This window comes from Danio rerio, chromosome 16, assembly GCF_049306965.1.
Source record: "Danio rerio strain Tuebingen ecotype United States chromosome 16, GRCz12tu, whole genome shotgun sequence".
Classification (NCBI taxonomy): domain Eukaryota; kingdom Metazoa; phylum Chordata; class Actinopteri; order Cypriniformes; family Danionidae; genus Danio; species Danio rerio.
In genome coordinates, this window is record NC_133191.1 from 50,615,001 (window position 1) to 50,627,098 (window position 12,098).

General features: G+C 38.3%; 1 protein-coding gene across 1 annotated transcript in view; it reads left to right on the forward strand.

Annotated features, from left to right (window-relative positions):
• sv2a (synaptic vesicle glycoprotein 2A) overlaps positions 1 to 12,098 on the forward strand; it is an 86,604-nt gene that overhangs the window by 33,734 nt on the left and 40,772 nt on the right. Inside the window, exon 2 of the mRNA XM_691342.9 lies at positions 3,220 to 3,942. Within this exon, the coding sequence (XP_696434.2) occupies positions 3,345 to 3,942 (598 nt within the window). The 5' untranslated portion in view covers positions 3,220 to 3,344. The remainder of the gene's footprint in view (positions 1 to 3,219; positions 3,943 to 12,098) is intronic.

Genomic DNA, 12,098 nt, shown 5'->3' on the forward strand with positions numbered 1-12,098 from the left:
TTAGGGTAGAGAACTTTTTCTTTTTCCCTATGATTACAGACATGTGCAGGAACCACCAAAAGTAATAATTACAGCAACGTAAACCACACAGGACCTAAAAGGTACACTTTCAAATTTGAGTTTAGAAAAAATACAAAAAGTGCCTCTTTTTTTTTTAGATGTTTGTTATAACACAGACAACATACACAGTTATTTTAAACACTTTCAATAGTGTTTCATAAAAATTCAAAGGGTTTTCTTTAAAATGATTCCAAATTTTTGCATGTGGATTCGGGAAGCTTTTAAATTTGGGTAGGCAAAATCCAGGTGGGAATCCCAAAATAGCATTTGACTTTAAGAGGTGGAAAAATGGTAATATTTGTTTTATTGTATAATGGTCTGATAACATTTCTACCAAATGCAGAGTGGATGTCAGAATAACAAATCTTTCCACACAATGTGATTAAAATTTAGGGTTTTTTCCATATTAGCAAAGATTGATATTGCATAAAAATAAATGAAAACATTTCTGCAAATGACACTTTTATTGTTATTTTATGCAACATAATAAAAACTCCAAATGACTGCATTTTTATTTTAAACATTTGAATTCAGTAGAAATGTCATCGGTAGTTTACAAAATAAAGCTGAAAATTCTAAGCTCAAGCATGATTTTTACTCTTTTTGACTATCAAATCACTGACCTTATGCTCTTGGTCGTGCTGCAGTGAGGGAAGATAAGTTGTCACGGCCAGCTCTGGTCGTGAACGTTCTCTTCTTCAGAACAGTTTGCGCAGTGAAAGAGTGTGCAGACAGATCTCTATCAGAGCTGTAGAGCTCATAAGTAGCCCTGAGATATTATTAATGCACCTCAATTATGTATATTAGATTATTAATGCAATAACTGGATCCAGACCAATTCCAACAGATTGTACAAGGCAACACAGACTGATGGTTTTATGAATTTCCCTCGGGGACATTTTAATCGGCCCTTAATCAGAGCTCGACTGGTTCCTGAAGTGTTTTCCTGCAGAATGTAAAGTGGACTGAAGGTCAAGCGACTGCTCCTCTTTACTTGCTGTCACTGTTTTCCGTGTACTCGTTTGTAATTGAATGTTAATTTGTTTGGAATATTTTCTTGCTCCTGTCACAAAAGTGATTAATCATTATTTGCTGGAAAATCCTGCTAAAGGTAAACTCAGTGTGTAGGAGCTGGTTTTACATGATGTAGTTGTTCCATAGTTCATTTTGATTGTTTGGGGTTAAACTGGCAAGACCCGTTTACATCTGCTATAATATATATATATATATATATATATATATATATATATATATATATATATATATATATATATATATATTAATCATGATTAATTACGAAATGCCTTATTTATTACTAAAGTAAAAACCCTTCAGATTCATCAACACGCATGATCGCATTTATCAAATTTGCTTAAACTAAGCATTCTAAAGAATGGCTAGATTTAACAAGCAAGAATTCTGACAGAGGAACGTGAAGCAGACGCTTTACAAAAGGGGGAAACACGTCAAACTTAATGAAACATTTGAGGGAGGCAGCGTAAGGGCAGAGAAATGTTTTTGACAGCTTGCGAATTCATCTGGTACTTTCATTCACATGGACACCAATACTCAGCTTTGATGGTTAAGATAATACTGATCAAGAGTCGACCATGTAAACAGCGATTTTTGATTATCTTAAATGACCACGCGAGTCCCGAAATGCGGAGGTTTTTCTTTCCGTTCGCCATGCAGTATTAAATTCCATTAAAACATCCTGAATAAATATGCTCAATGATAGTAAGCTGCTGAACTGCAGTTAAAGTCTAAATATTAAAAATGAAACAGAAATTGCATGAAACTCTGGAGGAAACGGCATATTTCTTTACACGTTTAACACACGCAGGGCCAGAGCAAGCTGAACTGGCGCTCTAGGCAAACGGCAATCCCGCCATTTTATTCATATGGAAGGCCGAGGACCGTGAGGGAGGGGGTGGGTGTAGCGGATAAATGTGAGGACTGGGGGGTTCGCTCACTATTCTGCTGCCCAAGGCGGCCACTTAAATCGCCTGTATGGAAGCGCCAGCCCTGAACACACGTCGGCCACAACAGGAAATAAAAAAAACTGCAACTGCGTTACTTGCGTTATTTTTTTTTTACGCCTCAAATATTTCAAATTAATCACGTGCGTTAACACGCTAATTTTGACAGCCCTAATATATATATATATATATATATATATATATATATATATATATATATATATATATATATATGTATATATATAATATTTTATATATAAAACACATGCTGTAATAGTTAGCAAGGCTCAACAATAAGGATTGCCCGGTGGCCCAGGGCCAGCGTGACAGACACTTGGGACAGTAGACCGGATCATTACTGGCCCGATTGGGACAATGCTGCCTTGTCACTAACATTTAGTTTGTCTGTGACTATTTATCAATTGCTTGGATTTTAAGTTCTTGCTTTTAAGTCTTTGAACACTACCTTCTCTGTGATGTCGTAAACACTGTATTGCTTTCCAGTTCCTCTTATCTGATTGAGAATTCTATTTTTTTCCATAACCTTCTAACAACCAGTACAGCGAAGAAATGGCAACATGGCAGCAACATCAAATTCTAAGGCTAAAACAAAATATCTGTTTCTAACATCTTGAAAGCAGAAATTTACGTGTGAACAACGTGACAAAAAAAAAAAAAACACAGTTGCACAGTTTGCCGTCAGTTTGACAAGTCAGCCACCCTTTGTTAAATAATTTCAAACCACAATAAAATACCTCCACATTTTCCATACTGCTCTTTTTGTTTGCATAACACTTTTATTTACAATTTATTAAGTATTAAAATTCTAGATTCAGAGACTTTATTTTTGACACTATATTTAAAATATGTATCTAAAAAATAGCTATTAACTTCCCTTTCTTTTTTGGTGGGGCCAGTGAAAATTTTGGCAGGGCAAGTAAAAATCTGAACCACTGGCCCGATCAGACCAGTAGAAAAAATCCTTAGCGTTGAACCCTGGTTAGTGGTTCATTCCGCTGTGGCGACCCCTGATTAATAAGGGACTAAGCAGAAGGATAATGAATGAATGAATGAATGAACACTACACTGTAATTTGACCATACAAGATAACAGTTACATCTGAAATGCTTTAAAGAGTATATCCTCCTAAATAAGCGCCTCTGTTTTCCTCTGTTTCCAGACTGCCGTGTAGAGCTGTTCTCCAGCAGTTGCTGTCCAAGGTCCTGAACTCCTCCAGCCCATGCAAACAGGCAGCTCCTGACACCCAGCTCCAGCACTCTTTCCACCAACGCACAACCTCCAGCCATGGATGAGGGATATAGAGACCGATCGGCCTTCATCAAAGGCGCTAAGGACATTGCCAAAGAAGTCAAAAGGCATGCTGGGAAAAAAGTGGGCCGCCACGTGGACAAGATGACCGACGAATACACCAAACGCTCTTATACTCGCTTTGAAGAAGATGACGATGATGACGACTACCCCGTCCAGGCTCAGGACGGCAGCTATTACCGCAGTAACAGCAGGGCTAATGATGATGAAGGAGCCCACAGCGACTCCACAGAAGGCCACGATGAAGACGACGAGATCTACGAGGGCGAGTATCAGGGAATCCCCAGAAATGACTCGGTGGAGAAGGCTGATCGGCAGGTGGGCGCAGTGGGACAGTCTCAGTTTCGGGACATGACACAGTATGAGGGCGAGCGCAGGAAGGACCAGGAGGAGCTGGCGCAGCAGTACGAGACCATCCTGCAGGAGTGCGGCCACGGACGCTTCCAGTGGACCCTCTACTTTGTGCTGGGTCTGGCCCTCATGGCGGATGGCGTGGAGATCTTTGTGGTGGGCTTCGTTCTGCCCAGTGCTGAAAAAGACATGTGCTTGTCTGAGCCCAACAAAGGGATGCTGGGTAAGTCAGCGGTTTCTGATTTAAAGTGCACCTTTGGTTCTGGAGGTTGTGCTTTTCCTCATGTAGTTTTCCCGTAGGATTGTGTTGGGTTGATGCATGAGACATTTCTAGTTTTTGTTCTTGGTCTGCTCCCTTAAGGTTATTTTAGTTAATATTTTGATACGATTTAAAAAATTTAGCTGCACTTCTCGGTTTAGATTTAGTTAGTTTCGATTAATGGTTTCGTTAGTTTTAGTTTAGTTTGTATAGGCTCATTTTACAACTTTAAGTTCCCTAGAGTTACAAAAAGAATTTATGGAAGGATGAAAGAATGAGTGAATGGATTGATTGTTGGTGGATGAATAGGTTAGCGGATGGATGGATGGATTGATAGATGGATGAATGGGTGGGTGGATGGATGGATGAGTGGGTGGATGGATGGATGGATGCATTGATTGATTGTTGGATGAATGGGTGGATGGAAGGATGGATGGATTGAAGGATGAATGGATGAAATGTTGGGTATATGGATGGATAGATAGATGAATGGGTGGGTGGATGGATGGATGGATGGATGGATGGATGGATTGATAGATGGATAAATGGGTGGGTGGGTGCATAAATGGATAGATGTATGGATTGAGAGTTAGATGAATGAGTGGGTGGATGTTTGGATGGATTGATGGATGAATGGGGGGATAGATGGATGTATGGATTGGATAAATGGGTGGATAGACAGATGGATGGATTGATGGATGAATGGGTGAATGGATGGAATGATGGGTGAATGGATTGATAGATGGATGAATGGGTGGATGGATGGCTGGATGGATTGATAGATGAATGGATAAATGGGTGTATGGATGAATGAATGGATGGATTGATAGATGGATGAATGAGTTGGTGGATGGATGGGTAGATGAATAGATAAATGGACAGATAGTTGGTTGGGTGGATGGATGGTTGGATATATGGGTGGATGGATAGACAGATAGATGGATTGATGGATAGATGAAAACATGAATAGATAGATGGATTTATAGACAGGTTCAAATCATGAATAAATAGATGGATGGATGAATGGATGGATGAATAGAGCTAAAAAGTTGAGTTTTATCATTTTTAAACCCATTCAGCCAATCTCTGGGTCTGGGATAAAAATCATGCTAGCTTAGCTTAGCATAATTCATTGAATCTGATTAGACCATTAGCATCTAGCTCAAAACATTTCAAATAGAGTTTAGATCATTTTCCTGTTTGAAGCTTGACTCTTCTGTGTTTACATTGTGTACAAACACTGATGCAAAATGAAAAGTTAGGTATGGTTAGGAACCTTATGCTTAGTTTTAATTAGTAATCATGAATTATGAATAAATATATCCAAATAATAATAATATGGCAGCAAACTTCCTTGATTATTACACCAGAAAGAGTTTAGTTCCTGACTATTTTGGCCCAGAAAATAGCAACTTTTCATTTTCCGTCTGTCTTAGTCCACAGTGTAACTTCAGAAGATTCAAACTTTAAATAAGAAAATTGTTTTTTCTTTTTTTTTAAATGTTTTTAGCTAAATGTTAATGGTCTAATCAGATACAATGATTTATGCTAAGCTAATATGATTTATGCTAAGCTCCCACCAGACTCTCAGAATGGTGGATTGGATTCTAAAATGTAAAGCTCAATGTTTAAACTAAATGTAAAACTTTAAATCTAAAAATCCCACTAATATTTACATTTTTAGACCCTTATAAAAACCCCTCTAAAGATTCCTCTTTAACTAACCTGAACAGGTTTGGATAACAACTAAGACTAGAAGACCAGTTATGTCTGAAGACAAGTGTGTTTTTTTTCTATGGGGCTAGATAAGCTCTCTATCCAGGGGTCATGTTTTCTCATAGCAAAATAACTTTTTCTGTGATATAAACAATTTATGCCTTCAGGCCAGTTTCCACTGTCATCTTGTGCCCAATTCACCATCTGTCTGTCCATCCAAGGACACACAAGCCTTCATCCTGGTCGAACCCAATGCAGCATTGACGCAGTTTGAGCTATAATTAACTAACAATAGGCACGCTGAACAGCACAGTGTGCTTTCATGCTTTATTCTGACTCCCGTGATCTATGGCAGTCCATTTTCATTGATGGTGTCCTTGAACACCATGTTTCTTATTCAAAAAAAAGGTAGTGCCATTATATCAAGATCAAAAAAGTGTTGCTGCTGTGTTCGCTTGCTGTGTTTCCTTTGGTTGTCTGTTAAATGATTTTTATGTGATTGTTGTGACATTAGTCCCGTGTTTTCTTCACACCATCACACTATCGGGTCACAATGTGAGCTCGTTTGCTCATGTGAGCACTTGTTCATTGATATCTTGTGCCTGGGTCTCAGCTGAGTGTGTGTGTGTGAGTGCCATTGGGGAGCAGGGCCCTTGGTCTCTCCCCTGTTACAAAACAGCCCTGACTCACGCACAAGTGCCGTCTGCATCACTAGGACTGCTGGGTCCTAGTGCCAAAACGTTTCCATGCATGCGCAGCTGCAGCTCTGCAGCAGAAATGCCTCAGCCTCTGTCGCATGACACGCTCCAATCAAATCTAACAGCGTGGATGTGTGGGATGAAATGGCCCGCGGAGGGTTTTTTTCTGCTCACTGCACCCAGCAGTAAACCTGCAACCATGTTCCCTACTGATGCCTTTAAATGCAATGAATGATGCCTTCTAAAGAGAGGGGATTGTGTTATTTGCTTGTGTAATATTATTTTTAATAAAGATATTTTTTTGGTGTTAATGATACTGAAATTTAATCTCATAAAATTTTATGATGAATCAACATTCAAGGAGATTTTATTGTTTGATGGATGGATGGATGGATGGATGGATGCATATATGGATGAATGCATATATGGATGGATTAATAGATGAATGCATATATGGATGGGTTAATAGATAAATGCATATATGGATGGATGGATGGATGGATGCATATATGGATGGATGGATGGATGGATGGACGGAGGGATGGATAGATGGATGCATATATAGATGAATGGATGGATAAATGGATGGATGGATAGTTATATAGATGGATGCATAGATATATGGATGGATGGATGGATGGATGGATGGATGGATGGGTCTATGGATGGACGGACAGACGAAGGGATGGATGGATGGATGGGTGGATGAATGGATGCATATATGGATGGATGGATGGATGGATGGATGGATGGATGGATGGATGGATGGATGGATTGTTGGATGGATGGATGGACAGACTGAAAAATGGATGGATTAATATGTAGATTATGGATGGGTGGATGGATGACCTGACATCTGGATGGATAGATAAATGGGATTATGGAAAGATAAAAAGATGAATGGATATATGGATGGAGGGATGGGTGGATGGATGGACGGACAGAGGCATAGATGGATGGATGGATGGATGCATATATGGATGAATGGATGGGTGGGTGGATGGACAAGACAGACAGACTGGCAGGCAGGCAGGCAGGCAGGCAGGCAGGCAGGCAGATAGATAGATAGATAGATAGATAGATAGATAGATAGATAGATAGATAGATAGATAGATAGATAGATAGATAGATAGATAGATAGATAGATAGATAGATAGATAGATAGATAGATAGATAGATAGATAGATAGATAGATAGATAGATAGATAGATAGATAGATAGATAGATAGATAGAGTGGATGTATATATGAATAGATGGATAGATGACCAGGCGGATGGATGGTGGGGTTGATGGATGGATAGACAGTAAATGAATTGATGAAAAGATGAATATATAGGCAGATTTGTGGACAGCTGGAAATGATAAATGAATAGCTGCATGGATGGATGGATTGGTGGATGGATGGATGGACAGACTGAAAATGGATGGATTAATGGATAGATATATGGATGGGTAGATGATTGATCAGACATCTGGATGGATAGACAGATGAAGATGGGTGGATGGATGAATGCATATATGGATGGATGGACGGAGGGATAGATGGATGGATGAACGAACGAAGGGATGGATGGATGGGTGTATGGATGACCAGACATCTGGATGAATAGACAGATAGATAGATAAATTGATGACAAGATGAAAAGATGTATAGATAGAGGGATTTAAGGAGAGGTGGAAATGAAGAATAAATAAATTCATGAGTAGATGGATGGACTGACAGAAGGATGTATAGATGGATGGATGAATGAATTAATAGATGAATGTACAGATGATCAAATAGATTGGTGATGGATGGACTGACAGATAGAAGGATGGATGGATGCATGGATGAATGAATGGATTTGATGAACGAATAGAAAGATGGATAATACAAAAATAGAAGGATAGAAGGTTGGATAAATGGGTGGACAGACGAGCAAACAGATGGATTTATGGACTGGAAATGATGGATGGATAGCTGCATGGATGGATGGATGGATAAATGGATGTATGGATGGATAGATATATAAATGGGTGGATGGATGGAATGAAGAGAAAGATGAATAGATGGATGAATTTATGAACATCTGGAAATACTGAATGCATAGCTGCATGAATGGATGGATGGATGGATGTATGGGCTGACAAATAGAAAGATGAATGGATATATGGATGAATGAATAGATGAATGTATAGATGAATGAATAGAGTATTGATAGGTGGACAGATAGAAGGGTGGATGGGTGGATGGATGGATGGATGAATGGATACATGGATTAATAAATGGATGGGTGAATGAATAGATAGATGGTGATACACAGATAGAAGAATAAAATGATGGATGAATGGGTGGATGAGCTCAGATAGATAGATAGATAGATAGATAGATAGATAGATAGATAGATAGATAGATAGATAGATATATAGATAGATAGATAGATAGATAGATAGATAGATAGATAGATAGATAGATAGATAGATAGATAGATAGATAGATAGATAGATAGATAGATAGATAGATAGATAGAAAAGTAGATGGATGGACGAATAGATAGATAGATGACCAGGCGGATGGATGAATGGATGGATACATGCATGCATGTATGTATGGATGGATGGATAGAAAGATAGATGGATGGATGGATGGATGGATGCATATATGGATGGATGGATGGGTGGATGGATGACCAGATGGGTAGATGACCAAGCGGATGTGCGAAAGAACAGACAGACTACCAGACAGACGGAAGGATGGATAGATGGATGACCAGGCGGATACATGGATGAATAGATAGATGTATGTATGGATGGGTGGATGGATAGGCAGAAAAGTTGAATTATAAATGGTTGGTTAATTAGAAAGATAGCTGAATAAATGAATAGATAGAGAGAAAAGGAAAGAGAGAGAACTGTAAATGGCAGCAGGCTGTATGTCAGAGTGTGTCTTTAGCTGTGCGCAGGTGCGGAACAGATCTGTGTGTTTCAGTGAGGGTGAAAGGTGTCGCCGCTGTACTTTGACAGAGCACGTTTTCGTCTGTTCCTCAGTAAAACACCGTACCACACATTAGCCCCTTGTGAAAATGAAGAACAGAATACACACAGACCTGCCACAGTCCACTGCGCTCCCCTCATCTGTGACGCAGAGAGACACTAGCAGAAAGGGAAAATAGCTCTATTAATAGTCTCCCAGCCCCTCCCCCGCTTTCTCTCTCTTTTTTTTCCTCCACTTCCTCAAGCCTGGAGCTTGTGTGCTTTCCTGTCACTGTGTGGAGAATCACAGTCTCCTCTCTCGCCCTTCCCCCTCTGCTCTCTCTCTATAAATTCAATTCAATTCATTTCAATTCAAATAAATCCAGTTCAGTTCAATTCAGTTTAGTCCAATTCAGTTCAATTCAATCCAGTTCAATTCAGTCCAATCCAATTCAACTCAACTTAATTGAATCAAATTCAGTCCAATAGGGTATATGCCGAAGCATGCCAAAAGGACTTTTAATTTGCCAGTAACCTGGGTTAATCGTTTCCTGTGGATTGTATGCCAATGCAAATCCGGCGCGTTTAAGGTCTGTTTTCTTTCAAAATCAGCGATCTCCACTAGCTGAGTGATATCCGATATAAAGTGGGTCTCAGACTGTTCAACAAGCACTGCATTAAATAACATTTCCCCCCGCCATGTCTTTATAATATGAGCATTTATTTTACCCCAATATATTCAATGGAGCTTCTGCGCTAGCCTGCCGATTCTGACGGGCGCATGAGAGCGAACGGCTTTTTGTCTCGTGTCTTCGCTTGAGCAACTAAATGAATGCCAAAGTCTGTTTAACTGATTGTATTTAAATTACATTACAACATCAATGCTGTAAAAGGAACTGTATAAAATGGAAAAAAAACTCACAATAACAGGTCACTGAAAGTTTATCAGTATGGGAAACACACTAGCTCGGCATTTACCCCATTCAATTAAATCCCAATCCAATTCAGTTCAATTCAATTCATTTGAATCCAATTCAGTTCAATCCAATTCATTTCAATCCAGTTTAGTTCAGTTTATTCCAATTAACTTACTTTAATTTAATTTAAATCCAATAAGTTTCAATACAATACAATTCAATCCAATCTAATTAAATTCAATTAAATCCAGCCCAATTCAATTCAATCCAGTTCGATTGATTTCAATTCAATCCAGTTCAATCCATTCCAGTTCAATTCAATTCAATCCAGTTAGATTCAATTCAATTCAATTCAATCCAGTTCAATCCAATTCAATCCAATCCAGTTCAATTTAATTCAATCCAATCCAATTAGATTCAATTCAGTTCAATCCATTCCATTTCAATTCATGTAATTTCAATTCAATCTAATTCATTTAAATGCAATTTAATTCAATTCAATCTAATCCGATCCAATCTATTTCAATTCAATTCAATCCAGTTCGATTCAATTAAATTTAACCAAATCCAATCCAGTCCAATTCCGATGCAATCCAGCTCAATTCAATTCAATTCAATTCAATTCAATTTAGTCCAATTCAATAATTGCTTATTGGCATGAAAAATGTTACAAATTATTGTTAAAGCGTTTATGAAGGTTACATTAAAAAGATTTCAATTCAACTCAGTTCAATTGTACAAATGTATTGCCAAATCAGTTATAAAGTGTACATAAAAAAGAACATATTTGTATAATAAAACACAGTAAACAGTAGTAGTAGTAAAAATAATAATTAAAAAAAGAGATATATACATATAATGATTAAATAAAATTCTAAATAACATATCATATTATCCAATAGATACTCTCTCTCTCTCTCTCTCTCTCTCTCTCTCTCTCTCTCTCTCTCTCTCTCTCTCTCTCTCTCTCTCACTCTGTCTCTCTCTCTCTAAGGAGGAGGTGGAGCTCAGCTATCTCCAGGCACTTAACCCTGCCGCTTGCATCTACGAGACCCCTGTGACATAATACAGATAGCCCCGCCCACTCAACCATCACAGAGTCCTAACTGACTCCTTTGTGATGTCAGTGTCAGCGTAGCAGCGATAGAGTATAAAAGCAAGCTTCCCTTTAAATTCAAGGCATGTGGTAAACCACAAGCACAGCAGGGTTTATTAATGCTGTCGGGTGAGCAGGTTGTGTAGAATCACACAGCACACGTGTTCAGTGTTGTCATCACCATTGTTCATGTCTCCCCTGCAAATGCGATCTATGTCACTGGCTTTGAAGGTCATAAACCGGCCCACGCAAGTGCAGAATTCAGCTGAAACAGAGTCACAGAGAGACTTCCACAGAACACAGCGCTTTGTTTGCGGATATTTAAAATATAATAAGCATGCCTCTGGCTAATGGTGATTTCTTTAAAAGAGTGTTTTTTGTTGCTGCATACTGCATAGATAACACTTTATAATAACTACACACTATGAACCATTTATTAAGCATTAGCAAATAGTGAATTCATCATCTGTTTAGCATGAACTCTACATTAATAAATGTTAGTAAACAGTTTATAACTGCAGATACAAGTGCTGTATTCTTGACTTATAACCACGTTTTTAATCTGCTTAATAATTGTACTTTCATACTTTGTTAATGATTTATTTTTCATTACTAAATTAAAGGTGCAGTAGGTGATTGTCTTCAGAAACATTTATTGTTGTGCTGGTTCAAAGTCTCTTCACATTCCAATAGTAATGATTACAGTAAATGATCTAAATGTATTTATATGTATTTTTTAG